The 16,769-nt window shown below is 35.7% G+C and overlaps 1 protein-coding gene across 1 annotated transcript; it reads left to right on the forward strand.

Moving 5' to 3' along the window:
• Nucleotides 1-3,385: 3,385 nt before the first annotated feature.
• LOC132552901 (uncharacterized) lies at nt 3,386-5,499 on the forward strand. Its single transcript, XM_060217098.1, has 2 exons — nt 3,386-3,480; nt 4,794-5,499. Exons 1-2 carry the CDS (start codon nt 3,386-3,388, stop codon nt 5,497-5,499), a joined length of 801 nt encoding a protein of 266 aa, XP_060073081.1.
• The last annotated feature ends 11,270 nt before the right edge of the window (nt 5,500-16,769 follow it).

Below are 16,769 nucleotides of genomic sequence, written 5' to 3' on the forward strand. Positions count from 1 at the left end.
TATAACTATGGCGACCAATAACTTTAGGCATGTTTTTGAACTGTAAAATTCATTGCTATAATTCTTAACAAGAAATTTCAAACATGTATCATACATAGGTTATATGTAATGTATATCTTATAAATATTTAATGAAAGTGAAGGTTGTTTACTTCCTACCATGCATGCTTATTTGGACATAGGTGATATCCTGTGTCGATGTTTTAAATTTCCGTTGTTATGTCTCTCTGTTGAAATTAATGGTGCATCAAAAAAAAAAAAAAAAATACAAAATACACTGAGATGTTGCTGTTGTTACGTGCGGAACAGTTGAACCCTCCACTCGAACTCTTATAACTTGAAGTCCCGGTATAACTGAATGTTTTTCGTCGGTCCCGGCCAAACTTCACACAAAGCGTTCGAACTTGACTTTAAGCGAATACTCGGATAACTCAAAGGACCCATCGTCTTCGAAATAATGAAGTTTGGTCAAACTGTCAATAATATATTTCTTATATATAGGTATTAATTTCTGTTTGTTATACCTTAAAAAATACTGTAAAAAATATTTAGAATACCTTCATGTATGCATGTGTATGAGTGAAAGTAGGATGAAATTTAAATTATATGAATTACCTCCCTTTACTGTTGTAAAAGTTACCTCCCTTGCGTTTGTTATTTTTCAGTTCTAACTATATGTGGTCTACTTCTGGCCACTTCAATGTTTGAAGATAGTTTACATAGGCTTTGCCTGTTATTCAATCCAGTTTGACGTTTACATCTTATCAATAAAATGTATTGAAATGAAAAATAATGAAGTTTGACTTTAGTAGAAAAACGACACGAAAAACTAAATTTCTTTCAATCCTGCCGTTTCGAATTTATATATTCAATATAAAAGATGTAACATTTACAGGGTATTATTTTCCCACTAAATGCGCAGAACAGGGATGGGGGATAGTAATAGGCTTATTCCACTGTTATTCTTCCAGTGTAGATAACTTCAAACACCTTAATTTTTTTCGGTGGTCATATTTTTTTTCATTTTGCTCACAAAATTAATCAGTAAATGTAGTATCTTAATGCATGATTGATATACTACATTTATTGTTCACGAGAATATTATGATAATTCCAACTTCCATCTTGCCAAGAAAGAAATAAATCATAACTAATATGTCTTTTCTGAGCCCTCTTACAATGTAATTTGGTTCTTTAATAAGGTAATCATAAAAAGTGACAACTGTTAACACCACACACGATCATGCAAGCAAACGAGTCATGATTTCCTAACAAAGAAATATTGATCTAATATAAATCTAAACGATTTGACTGAGAAATAGTAATCGTCTTGAGATATATTATGAAAAAAGTGAGAATTATTGTTCATATTGAGAAGTATTAATCGGACTGTGAAAAATTAATAGTAGTGCGAAACATTAATCTAACTGGGAAATATTTTTCTAATTAAAAATATCAATAATCATATTGCAAAATATTAGTATAACTAAGAAATATTGATCTCTAAAATACCCTGCAGTATAATACATAGCTTGAATGATAATAACACAATGAAGACAATCTCACTCTTATTACGTTTTATCATTCTTATACTGATCGGTTGCTGAAGACTGATTGTATGAATGACGAGTTGGTTGTGTTATTTATTGGAGGACTTTTTACGTCTCTTCATCGACAAGATATATGAAAGCGTAAATGAGTCTAATTCCACTATCACTAGCCTTTATTAGAGACTCGCCGGGATTATTTTTCTTGAAGATAATGACATTTGTCACGTTCTAAATAGCCTTTTATGATTGGCAAATTAACTGTAAAAGTATTATTATGACGATCTCCAAAAATATCCAGCTCTTCAGAACTCATAAATACGATCTGTGTATTCATTAATCTTATATCAATCATGGGCGACTACTGCAACACAGTGTGGTGACCAATATAGCGCTTTATCAAAGAACAATTAGATAAAGTCTGCTACAATAAATGAGAACATTGTGTGTAGAAATGATCGGTGCGTAGAGCAACTGCGCTGGCTTTGAGATAACTTCGAGATAAAACGGGCATGGAGATAGAATGAAAAGTGTATAGACCAAACATGAAGAAGAATACGGACAAAATCTGAAAATCGTAAGGATACAGCATAGAAAAAATACAGACATTGCTTGAAAGAGAGTATGGCCAAGGCTTGCAAAAGTGTATGGACATAGCATAAACCTTTGTATGGCAAAACCTGAAAATCGTATGGGCACAGCATAGAAAAATAAGGACAAAGCTTAAAAGAGAGTATGGACACAGCATAAAGATGTGTATGGCTAAACTTGAAAATCGCATGGGCACAACATAGAAGCATACGGACAAAGCTTGAAAGAGAGTATGGACAACGCTTTCAAAAGTGTATGGACATAAAAATCGTATGGACACAACATAGAAAATACGGACATAGCTTGAAAAAGAGTATGGACAAAACATGGATTGATTAACAGCTTTGATCACATCACATTTTAGTGATCGAACAAACAGCGTGACTTTTGATCTTAATACAGATGTAATAAACACAAAAGTTGTTTGACCATATCTGATTTAAATGTTCTGATACCAATGTTAACGTGTGATGATTAGTCGAAAATTTATACTAAAATTCACCGTTGATTAGAGAAATAGTCACCGTTGATTAGAGAAATAGTCACCGTTGATTAGAGAAATAGTCACCGTTGATTAGAGAAATAGTCACCGTTGATTAGAGAAATAGTCACCGTTGATTAGAGAAATAGTCACCGTTGATTAGAGAAATAGTCACCGTTGATTAGAGAAATAGCTCTCACTTCATTTTTTTCAAAACTTCTTTGAGTTCATCAGCTTTTTGTTCAAGATCTTGGGGTGAGTTGTGTACTCTTTATATATAACAGATGTCGCTAATAACCAAATTTCACACCGCTAAACACGTCCACTCAATATTTATATTTGATATGTCACACTGTTAAAACGTTTTGTTAGAGGTGCTTTCTGAAATGTAAAAAAATACCAAAAGAACGTAAAACTAAAACAAAGCTGTGCTGCATTCAATCCTCAAACGATGTCTCTTGAAATGACCTGAATCGATGTTGCAGAGGACACTTTTACTTCAAGATCTGACATTGACGTCAGAGTATAAAACTCGGTTTTAGTTAAATTATGTAAGGTATCATACATGCTTGCCATGTTATCCAAGGCTTTGTACATGTGAACAACAGGCGACAAAGTCTGTAGGAATTTCAAGCTTTTTTTTCAACACAGACGAAACCTGTTACAGGAAGTGCGTCATTGCTGTTACTATGCGATCGCGCTGTATGTACACATGTATATATACAGCACATAATTAACATTCACCACATTTTCTTGAATTGCAGGTAAATGACAGCTTCCCGTCTTGGAACGAATATGGTTTCCCTAATTTTAACATTTTGCAAATGCTTACTTGTGACTCTGTGCGTGACAGGTGGATCATGGTAGGTAAAACTTTATTTATCTTTAAACCTAAGGTAGTACTTTCAACATATCCATCTTTATTGCTCATAGTTTTTGAGATAAAAATGATCTATAACTTGAAAAAAAATCTTTAAAGAAACAAGATCAATAATTATAAAGTTGAATTGTACTGACAAAAGTATGATTTTCATGGTGTGCCTGACTTTTGTAAATATTAAATGTAATTTGTATTCTACACTGTCACCAATTTATACTTTTGTTCAATATGATATATTCCTTTATAGATATACGACAGCAGTTGTAAATGAAATGTATAATACCCTTGGCACTTGTAGCTACACCTTTTATCTTATGTATCGTCAGAGACAAATGGATACAAATTATGTTATATAATGTCTAGTCGCTTTACTGAAACACTATTGGTGTTCGTAAAGGTTCGGCGACAGCAGATATTTTGTGGGGCATTACCGCAGCTAATTAACAGTAATACTGTAAATGAGCTGGTTGGGTGACACATTATTACTCCCACGATTATTATTACAGGCTTCAATATTGTTTCATATTAATATTTATAGTCTGTCCATCCGTCGTCTGGCGCCCGTTTGGTTTTTTAAATAAAAATCGCCCATGAACGACAGCACGGATTTTTACCAAATTGTCCTTGAAGCATGTTTGGGGAAGAGATATAAACCTGGTCTTATTCTTCTTGTGCTTTTGCAGGAGTTTCCGTTTCAATCTTTCTTTTGTTCATATTTTGCCCTAGTTTTATGGAATTTGAGTTTAAATTATGATTTTGTTCCTATGTTGGTGTTTTCTTGGTGTTATATATATATACAGTCATTAAATAATGAACATTATAAAATGTATCCATTTATGGTTCCAGTGCATTTCTCAAATTATATGTGGCATTTGTTTAGGTCAGTTTGGATTCAGTCGCCGCCACTCCTAGATTTATGAAACAGCACATTATAATTATTTTTGGTTATGTTCCATCTTATTCTGATTTGTATATGTATTTACGGTTCGCCCGTTTCTCTTTTGTACCTAATGACAAGAGGGATAATACATAGTTCAGTATACTCCGCAGTGTTTCTGTATAGATTTATATGGTAAACTACAGTGAATTCTCCCCTATCTACTTTCAATGTGTGTTACAGCATGATGCAGTAAGGAGATGTAAAATCAAGATTTTAGTGGAATAATAACGAATGAACTGACTACGTGATATTGAGCACTTACAATATATATATACTTCGCACAATTTGTGAAATATAATAAAAAACAACTTACATGTCTCGTTTTTAATGTTGTCTGTCCTAATTCGATTTTGCAGCGGCACACATGACGGCCCCCATGATGCGAGAGTTCTAACACAAGAGGACAACAGAAATTTAGATAGCATCGCAAACAGACTGATAGAGAAGAGACCTCTGGACACATATGAGAGCGGTTTAGCAGGGAAGCGAATGATGGATCCTCTTGCAAACGGACTTGTCGGGAAACGTTATATGGATTCACTGGCAAGTGGTCTGATTGGTAAACGGTACATTGATGATTTAGCAAGTGGCTTGATTGGGAAGAGATACCTGGGTGGCATAGCAAACGGCTTAATTGGAAAACGCTATATTGGTGGCATAGCGAACGGACTAATTGGAAAACGTTACCTGAGCGGCATAGCGAACGGACTAATTGGTAAGCGCTACATCGGCGGCATTGCGAACGGTTTGATTGGGAAACGGTATGTTGACGATATCGCCAGTGATTTGATCGGAAAGCGTAACGACAATGGACAAATGCATGAAGATAAAAGACTTATCGACTCTCTAGCAAGCGGCATCATTGGCAAAAGATCAAATGGCAACAACGATTATGACAACGAAGCAAATGAAGTCAACAAGCGCTACATCGATGATCTGGCAAGCGGTCTCATCGGGAAAAGAGGATCCTTTCGACGAAGTGATCTTCAAGCTTTATTAGCAAAACGGCCATTCGGACAGCTCGCGAATGGTCTGATCGGAAAGAGGAGTGCTGAAAATTAAAAAGTCATGGAGTCATCGAACATCAGCGCCTACTAAAATCACACGTTAAAAATTGATTACAAGTACTGTAGTAAATCATTACGTTCACTCAAACAAACTGGACTTTTGTTGCTAGATAAGAAATACCTGAATATTAAAGAGGAGAAAAAGAGTTTTAAATCTTATCATAAGCCATGAAAAAATATAAAGACATTAATAGTTATAAAACATTTCTGAATCGCGGGGATCGAAGAATGCAGGAATATATAGCACACTGATCCGGCAAGGATTTATCAGACTTTTTTTTTGCCCTGATAAAGTGTATTAGGAGTAATTCAAACGTCAAATACGTATACATTTGTTTGGAAGAAAGGACATTTATCATTCTTGACAACACATTTTTTATTTATTGGCTGGCGGGATCGGCTGAACAAGGTGTGTCCTTAATGAAGAAATGGCATTAGAGCTTTAGCATTATCTGTGTCTACTTTTCGAAGCGCCTGCGGGACAGGAAAGGACTTATTACAAAAGTTTGTTAGCAGAGATGCCACATCAGATATCGGGACAGGAATTGATGAATTATCTACCTTTTATGGACTCTTTAGTTTAACGGGTGGGAATGAATTATAAGATGACGGGAGAGTGAAAAACGGATCATATCAGAATGTTATCTCGTGTCATTTATCGATAAGTTTGTTTGTATTTATGTGCTTCTTTTGATGTGTGTTTCATATGTTACATAACTATATATAACAACTCTGTGCTATGGTGTTGTATCCTACTTTTCAATATTCACTACAGCATACATTTAGGAATTGTTATCGTTTACATATCTTTGCCGGTGTAAGGCATTATCATACTGTATACTCACTAAAGTCCGTCTTGCTCCTCCAAGTCGTGAACTGTCAATACCCCAGGAATATCACAAAGAATAAATTCAAATTGAGTTGCATTTTCTTATAACAAGATGAAAATTGAAAAAAAGTATTATGACATCGTTGCTTTTGATTAGCATTAATGGAAAATGTACAGCAGGTGCGTCGATTCAAATTGATTAATTATTAATGTTTGTAGATATTTTATCCTTGTAAAATAGAATTTAGATATAAAGCTGAGATATAGGTATCAAATTCAATCGTTTCATTCGCAGCAGTATACAAAATTGATAACAGACAAAAACAACATGCTTAAACTTCAATAGGCATTTAGGAAATGTTTACCTATTATCTATCAATCAACTGCAAACAAATCTATGGATCGGCGGTCTTTTGGTCCGTCTGTTCGTCCGTTCTTTCGCCCAGTTAGGAAGATGAAACTTGTGACTGCATCCCTGAATGATCAACAGTATAGCTCAAATCTTATTTTCTTTTATCTATTTTTGTTTTCAACAAAATAGAAATGTGTGTCCATATCTGGGTAGTTTCAAACTTTAAGGGTTGAATTTGATATCCCTGCGTCTTTGCTGCAGCTGAATTTTTCCGATGAAATAGTGCAACATGATATTACAACTTTGGTGATCTATCAAATGTCTATCAGATATTATCATTTTGCTCAAATGCTTTATATATTTTATTTGAATGCTTCGTATTGTCAGAACATAAAACAGCATAATGAGAAACATATAAACGTCAACCCACCTAAGTTGTCTCCCTTGATTAGAATATTGGTGAGGACGTCCCTTCTGTGCTATATTAGATATGATAGGTTAGAGAAAATATTGTGGTTTTTGCAGATGTAACCTTGTGATTTCTGAATGTTCAATAAATGATGGCAACTGTCAATACGTGTGACAAATTCAAGATTCCTTGTTTTATTTTATATGATAGTCGGTGTGGATAGAAAACTTTTGTGACAAAACATAAACAAAGAAAGATGTGTTTAATTTGTTCAAAGAATAATGCGCTCCGAGGTATCATAACTGTTGCTTGCTATTGGAATAAAACACAAGACAACGATCTTCGCGATTACCTAATATGGAAACCATGAAAGGTAATGGTGAAAAGCAGGCGTTATTCGACCACTGTTATCATATCCATTTAAAATGTCGGCACTTTTCGCCGTAAACTTAATTTAAGCCGCCATCTGATCATGATGGGTGATTTAATCACAAAATGTCGGTAGTCCGTCCTTCGTCAGACGTTAAACTGTTTTTCTTAATTAGTGGATGGATCTTTATCATTAGATTTTCCCTTGATCCCTACTTGTGTCCTTTTGATTTTAGGACTGGTCAAGAACAGAAAATGACTGACAAACTTTAATATTTTATTTTGACGATTCAAATTTGTTCTTGCATTTTCTTGTAGGGAAAAATAAGATGAATTAGGTTCCATTTGGTCCCTTATTTTGTACTGTTGACTATTTTCAACTGGCCGCCATCTTGCATTCTGTTTATGTGCTTTTTTTTCAAATTACGTCAACAGTATTGATATGCATCACATTTGATTACGCATGTGCAGGACAGATACTACATGTAAACAAAATGTCTTCCCGCGTGAATAAGCCGTATGTAGAAATTAAATTTCAGTTACAAAACGAAAGATGGACGATTGAAAACTTCTGATGTTGTTCACAATGCGATAAGACACGACATCACGACACTCGATTAGGTCTAACGTGTTGGACATCAAACTAAAGTAATTTTGCTATCATTTTTTTAAGTGTTGCAAGTTCGAATAACAGGTTCTTATATTCTGTTTTAGTATAGTCGCTGTCGTTTGCGTCCATCATCGCGTGCTTCGGTTGGAAAATCATCTGCCTCAATTTCAAAAATGTCAAGTAAAGTGAAGTTATTAGCGTTATTTGATAAGGGTTTTCCATAAAAAAAATTAATGGTTGAGCTAGAAAATTGGAAATCACATGTCATGTTCATTTGGGATAAGTACGTTCACAAGTATAAGTCATTATAGTAACACTACAAAGATGGCTACAGATCTCATCAGTGTAGTAACACTACAAAGCTGGCTACAGATCTCATCAGTATACATCAGTGTAGTAACACTACAAAGGTGGCTACAGATCCCATCAGTATACATCAGTGTAGTAACAGTACAAAAGTGGATACAGATCTCATCAGTATACATCAGTGTAGTAACACTACAATGGTGGCTACAGATCTCATCAGTGTAGTAACACTACAATGGTGGCTACAGATCTCATCAGTGTAGTAACACTACAAAGGTGGCTACATATCTCATCAGTGTAGTAACACTACAAAAGTGGCTACAGATCTCATCAGTGTAGTAACACTACAAAGGTGGCTACATATCTCATCAGTGTAGTAACACTACAAAGGTGGCTACATATCTCATCAGTGTAGTAACACTACAAAAGTGGCTACAGATCTCATCAGTGTAGTAACACTACAAAGGTGGCTACAGATCTCATCAGTGTAGTAACACTACAAAGGTGGCTACAGATCTCATCAGTATACATCAGTGTAGTAACACTACAAAGGTGGCTACATATCTCATCAGTGTAGTAACACTACAAAAGTGGCTACAGATCTCATCAGTGTAGTAACACTACAAAGGTGGCTACAGATCTCATCAGTGTAGTAACACTACAAAGGTGGCTACAGATCTCATCAGTATACATCAGTGTAGTAACACTACAAAGGTGGCTACAGATCTCATCAGTATACATCAGTGTAGTAACACTACAAAGGTGGATACAGATCTCATCAGTGTAGTAACACTACAAAGGTGGATACAGATCCCGTCAGTATACATCAGTGTAGTAACACTACAAAGGTGGATACAGATCCCGTCAGTATACATCAGTGTAGTAACACTACAAAGGTGGATACAGATCCCGTCAGTATACATCAGTGTAGTAACACTACAAAGGTGGATACAGATCCCGTCAGTATACATCAGTGTAGTAACACTACAAAGGTGGCTACAGATCTCATCAGTATACATCAGTGTAGTAACACTACAAAGGTGGGTACAGATCCCGTCAGTATACATCAGTGTAGTAACACTACAAAGGTGGATACAGATCTCATCAGTATACATCAGTGTAGTAACACTACAAAGGTGGCTACAGATCTCATCAGTATACATCAGTGTAGTAACACTACAAAGGTGGCTACAGATCTCATCAGTATACATCAGTGTAGTAACACTACAAAGGTGGATACAGATCTCATCAGTATACATCAGTGTAGTAACACTACAAAGGTGGCTACATATCTCATCAGTATACATCAGTGTAGTAACACTACAAAGGTGGCTACAGATCTCATCAGTGTAGTAACACTACAAAAGTGGCTACATATCTCATCAGTATACATCAGTGTAGTAACACTACAAAGGTGGCTACAGATCTCATCAGTGTAGTAACACTACAAAGGTGGCTACATATCTCATCAGTATACATCAGTGTAGTAACACTACAAAGGTGGCTACAGATCTCATTAGTATACATCAGTGTAGTAACACTACAAAGGTGGCTACAGATCTCATCAGTATACATCAGTGTAGTAACACTACAAAGGTGGCTACAGATCTCATCAGTATACATCAGTGTAGTAACACTACAAAGGTGGCTACATATCTCATCAGTATACATCAGTGTAGTAACACTACAAAGGTGGCTACAGATCTCATTAGTATACATCAGTGTAGTAACACTACAAAGGTGGCTACAGATCTCATTAGTATACATCAGTGTAGTAACACTACAAAGGTGGCTACAGATCTCATCAGTGTAGTAACACTACAAAGGTGGCTAACATACAAAGGTGTAACTACAAAAGTGGATACAGATCATCAGTATACATCAGTGTAGTAACACTACAAAGGTGGCTACAGATCATCTACATCAGTATACATCAGTGTAGTAACACTACAAAGGTGGCTACAGATCATCAGTGTAGTAACACTACAAAGGTCAGTATACATCAGTGTAGTAACACTACAAAGGTGGCTACAGATCTCATCAGTGTAGTATACATCAGTGTAGTAACACTACAAAGGTGGCTACAGATCTCATCAGTATACATCAGTGTAGTAACACTACAAAGGTGGCTACATCTCATCAGTGTAGATCATCAGTGTAGTAACACTATACATCAGTGTAGTAACACTACAAAGGTGGCTACAGATCTACATCAGTGTAGTAACACTACAATGGTGGCTACATCAGTGTAGTAACACAGTGTAGTACACTACAAAGGTGGCTACAGTGTAGAAAAGTGGCTACAGATCTCATCAGTGTAGTAACACTACAAAGGTGGCTACAGATCTCATCAGTGTAGTAACACTACAAAGGTGGCTACAGATCTCATCAGTATACATCAGTGTAGTAACACTACAAAGGTGGCTACAGATCTCATCAGTGTAGTAACACTACAAAGGTGGCTACAGATCTCATCAGTGTAGTAACACTACAAAGGTGGCTACAGATCTCATCAGTGTAGTAACACTACAAAGTGGCTACAGATCTCATCAGTGTAGTAACACTACAAAAGTGGCTACAGATCTCATCAGTGTAGTAACACTACAAAAGTGGCTACAGATCTCATCAGTGTAGTAACACTACAAAGGTGGCTACAGATCTCATCAGTGTAGTAACACTACAAAGGTGGCTACAGATCTCATCAGTATACATCAGTGTAGTAACACTACAAAGGTGGCTACAGATCTACATCAGTGTAGTAACACTACAAACATCAGTGTAGTAACATCAAAGGTGGTGTAGTATACATCAGTGTAGTAACACTACAAAGGTGGCTACAGATCTCATCAGTATACATCAGTGTAGTAACACTACAAAGGTGGGTACAGATCACGTCAGTATACATCAGTGTAGTAACAACAGATCTACAAATCAGTGGCTACAGATCTCATCAGTATACATCAGTGTAGTAACACTACAAAGGTGGCTACAGATCTCATCAGTATACATCAGTGTAGTAACACTACAAAGGTGGCTACAGATCTCATCAGTATACATCAGTGTAGTAACACTACAAAGGTGGCTACAGATCTCATCAGTGTAGTAACACTACAAAGGTGGCTACAGATCTCATCAGTATACATCAGTGTAGTAACACTACAAAGGTGGCTACAGATCATCAGTATACATCAGTGTAGTAACACTACAAAGGTGGCTACAGATATACATCAGTGTAGTAACATACAGTGGTACAGTCACAGTATACATCAGTGTAGTAACACTACAAAGGTGGCTACAGATCTCATCAGTGTAGTAACATCAGTGTAGTAACACTACACACAAAGGTGGCTACAGATCTCATCAGTGTAGTAACACTACAAAGGTGGCTACAGATCTCATCAGTATACATCAGTGTAGTAACACTACAAAGGTGGCTACAGATCTCATCAGTATACATCAGTGTAGTAACACTACAAAGGTGGCTACAGATCTCATCAGTGTAGTAACATTACAAAGGTGGCTACAGATCTCATCAGTATACATTAGTGTAGTAACACCACAAAGGTGGCTACAGATCTCATCAGTGTAGTAACATTACAAAGGTGGCTACAGATCTCATCAGTATAGTAACATTACAAAGGTGGCTACAGATCTCATCAGTATACATCAGTGTAGTAACAACAAAGGTGGCTACAGATCTCATCAGTGTATAACATACAAAGGTGGTGTAGTAACACAGTGTAGTACAAAGGTGGCTACAGATCTCATCAGTGTAGTAACATTACAAAGGTGGCTACAGATCTCATCAGTATACATCAGTGTAGTAACACCACAAAGGTGGCTACAGATCACATCAGTATACATCAGTGTAGTAACATTACAAAGGTGGCTACAGATCTCATCAGTGTAGTAACATTACAAAGGTGGCTACAGATCTCTTCAGTAGATCTCAGTGTAGGACTTCCACAAAGGTGGCTACAGATCTCATCAGTGTAGTAACATTACAAAGGTGGCTACAGATCTCATCAGTATACATCAGTGTAGTAACACTACAAAGGTGGCTACAAATCTCATCAGTATACATCAGTGTAGTAACACTACAAAGGTGGCTACAGATCTCATCAGTGTAGTAACATTACAAAGGTGGCTACAGATCTCATCAGTATACATCAGTGTAGTAACACCACAAAGGTGGCTACAGATCTCATCAGTGTAGTAACATTACAAAGGTGGCTACAGATCTCATCAGTATACATCAGTGTAGTAACACTACAAAGGTGGCTACAGATCTCATCAGTGTAGTAACACTACAAAGGTGGCTACAGATCTTATCAGTATACATCAGTGTAGTAACACTACAAAGTAGGCTACAGATCTCATCAGTGTAGTAACACTACAAAGGTGGATACAGATCTCATCAGTGTAGTAACACTACAAAGGTGGCTACAAATCTCATCAGTATACATCAGTGTAGTAACACTACAAAGGTGGCTACAAATCTCATCAGTATACATCAGTGTAGTAACACTACAAGGGTGGCTACAGATCTCATCAGTATACATCAGTGTAGTAACACTACAAAGGTGGCTACAGATCCCATCAGTGTAGTAACACTACAAAGGTGGCTACAGATCTCATCAGCGTAGTAACACTACAAAGGTGGCTACAGATCATCACTAGGAAGCATTATGAATCATCCTTATAACACACAGACAGGCGGTCATCAAACATATATAGCTGTTGATGATGGTGAAACAATATAAAACCAATCCCAATAATATAATTTGAGAATCTAGCAACTAGTTATTGTCACTTACAATGCTAGCTGTGTTCGTCTTGTTAATGTTAGAATTCCTTTATAATCTAGAATTTCGTTCTAAGTAACGAAATGTATCATTTTCCTAATATCTACTTTGAGACATTCTCACTTCTGGCCTGTAACTGGGTTCTCGCCTGTGTTAAAGGTGGTTCTGCCTCGTTGCCGAAACATAAACGATTTTTTAAGAATATTTGTTTAACGTTCGGTAGCCTGGTAGTGTAACGACTTGTCCGTCAATCATTAGTATAATGTCCCGCTGGGTGCCTTTGGCTATACACTTCAGTGTCTGAATACATTAAAAAACTATAGTAATGAATTTCGTCAATAGAGAACGTCAACTGAAGGAAACAAGAAATAAGAGGGGTTATATATCGTTGTCTTCGTGTGCAGACGTTAGAGAAAATAAGGGGTATACAATTTTGAGGAGAGGAGCGACTTTGAGACCAAGTTGGGAACGAAAGGAGTGACATGAGCGAAGCTTACACAAAAAATGAGACATATAATCAAAGAAGAAAGCTAATTCAAGGAGTATTGTGATGGTTGGGAACCTTCTGGGAGCAAGGTGGCAACAATATCGTTATGAAAGGGGCCTATTCTGATGGCAGCTAGAGAACAAGGGTAATATCGTTATTGATGGAACGTCTTCGAAAAGAAGTTAAGGAACGAGACCTGAGATAGATCGTGTTGATGGAACGTCTTATAAAAGAAGTTAGGGAACGAGACCTGAGATAGATCGTGTTGATGGAACGTCTTCGAAAAGAAGTTAGGGAACGAGACCTGAGATAGATCGTGTTGGTGGAACGTCTTCGAAAAGAAGTTAGGGAACGAGACCTGAGATAGATCGTGTTGATGGAACGTCTTATAAAAGAAGTTAGGGAACGAGACCTGAGATAGATCGTGTTGGTGGCACGTCTTAGAAAAGAAGTTAGGGAATGAGACCTGAGATAGATCGTGTTGATGGAACGTCTTCAGAAAGAACGAGAGGAATTGAACGTCACGGAAAGAGGACAGAGAAATAGGATGATGTAAACTTTTGTTTGTGTAAAGCTCAGGTATAACAATCAAAACAAGTGCAATTGAAGTAAAGATTTCAAGGAAATGAAAATACGCATGCGAATCTATATATATTGTTGAACAAAATGATATAGATTTATCATGTCATGTCCAAAATAGGTTGATCATATGTCTAAGCTTTGGTAAACAGCATTTTACACCCGAATCACAATTTCAGATTTACATAGAAATTTTGTTAACGAAATGTGCATTGAGTAATGTCGAGGTTGGGGACAGATACGTCGTTTCAAACTCAAAACTACACGCCCTCCTAGCAACACTAGAGCACGCTAATATATGTTTGTACACGTCTGTTCCGAGTATCATAAAGTGATTATGGAACATTTGTGTTCATTTTAGAGAGAAGCCAAGTCGTATGTGATGCTGTTAATTATATCCTCTATGACACAGTGTTGCGATTTATAAAATCAAACTTGAAATTGGTCAAAATAACATCATTTGACGTCTTTCATAAAACAATTGAGCAATAACATAATTTCATACCAACCAATTCACGTGAATATAGTTATCACTTGTGTTAAGTTTGTTTCAGGAAATTACAGAAGAGATGATGTAAGCTCTGAACATGTTTACTCTATTTCATTTATTGAACATCGAACTAACGAAAGTATATCTTATTTACCAACTTAAAAAAACAGATTATTCATTTACAAATCCATTTATAATTGTTGTCACCTGTATTTGTGGTCTTGTATCTGTATTTGATAAGGTAATAGATAGTGCCGTCATTAGAAATTCTAGAATGTTAAAGAAATTTTCAACATCGTAAATTGTCACTATATAATTATAATTAAAGTGATATTTTCTATTTCTGATTGAATGACATCTTGAAAAATACGATAAAACAATTTGTCGTAATAAAATTTTATTGATTTAGACGATACTGGAATTAAATGACGTCCTGACTTGATCAGCTAATATGACGTAATATGTAACCAACCTTTGAAAACCGAAAAAAATCAGTAATTGTTTTTTCTTTTGTTTTGTTTTTGTTTTGTTTTCGCTTTGCTTCAACGAAAACCATTCTCCATCTATCATGTTCTATATACCTCAGATCAGAAGGAATATAAAGCTGTTTTATTGTATACTAAACAAATTGCGAATGTTAAACCCAAGAGACACATATATGATCGTACACGTAACATGTTGAGATGCTAATGTAAATATACACATAGGTTAAACAGTTTACAAAATTAAGGTCAAGTATCACTTTTATTCAAAATAGTGTTTTTGCGTTTTGATTTTTTCGTTTTTGTCTTGTTTTTGTTTTTTGTTTTTGCTTTGTTTTGTTTTGTTTTGATGTAATGTGATGTGATAAGCTTAATAACAAGTAAAGTAATTCTCAAACAGTTCTTCTCGTACGTATTGGTTTTAATTTCTATAATAAACATTTGTCTCAAATCACTTGAGCGTACATTTCAGTGTATTTCAGTATATCTAAGATTTCACATTTGTTACCTAAAGTTACAGCTCACTATCCTGTATGAATACTTATATAATTATAATTTGATCTGATAAAAAGCTCATAAATAATATGATTCGTAATTCTTATGAATAATAAAAGAAATCAGATGATGGTTAGAACTTTGCTTTATTACCTGTCGTAAGAGATAATTGAATTATCAGAGTAAAATTAAGAACCGTATTACGGTATTGGTAACAAGATAATACTCAGCCTGCGCGACAGAACCTGAAGTGTTATATAGATCGGTACAAACCAATATAGGACTTAATGCCATTTCCCAATCATAAAGGCATTATATCCATCACACAGAAATACGAAAGTCTACAGAAGTGTAGTTACCACAAGAAGTTTTCTATAATAATACAAAATACTAAAAGTAACACTTGATCAAAGATTCGTCATTAATGATGGACCATCGGTTTCAGATGTCATATTTATAACTTTTTCTGCGAAAATCAAATAGATATGAAAAATACATCGTAACATTAAGTGAGATTGTTAAACTGTGACATCCTGTAGTTTGACATCCGCTGCCACTTGTTCGCGTGTCCTTGTTCCATAGTCCCCAAGTGACCAGTCCAAAAATGCATTAATTTCTATAGATTTTAACCGCGATATGTGTTATTCATAGTGAATCATCAATATATTGCCGTGAATTTCTATTGTACCACTGACCGTACACAAATGAAACCATAAGGTATTGAATTCCATTTTTAAATGTTTTATACAATGTAAAATCAACACGTTACACTAGATGTACACAAGCAGGTGCATTTGAACTAAAAAAAAAAAACGTAATTATGAAAATGTCGTGTATTTTACTTGTTAATTATATATCATTCTTATAAATAATTCTAGATCAATGGAATGATTGACAGCAACAGTATTTAATGTATACATTGTACGTAAGTCATGAGCCTCATAAAAACATAGATACATAATATTAGAGTTTGGATATAGGTGTAATGTCTGCCATGATCCTGCTGTCTATAACAGGATGTATATAAATCAAATATGTGAAATCATTCCCGT

The sequence above is a fragment of the Ylistrum balloti genome, unplaced genomic scaffold (genome assembly GCF_031769215.1).
Source record: "Ylistrum balloti isolate Yb309-2 unplaced genomic scaffold, AGI_CSIRO_Ybal_v1 Utg370286, whole genome shotgun sequence".
Lineage (NCBI taxonomy): Eukaryota > Metazoa > Mollusca > Bivalvia > Pectinida > Pectinidae > Ylistrum > Ylistrum balloti.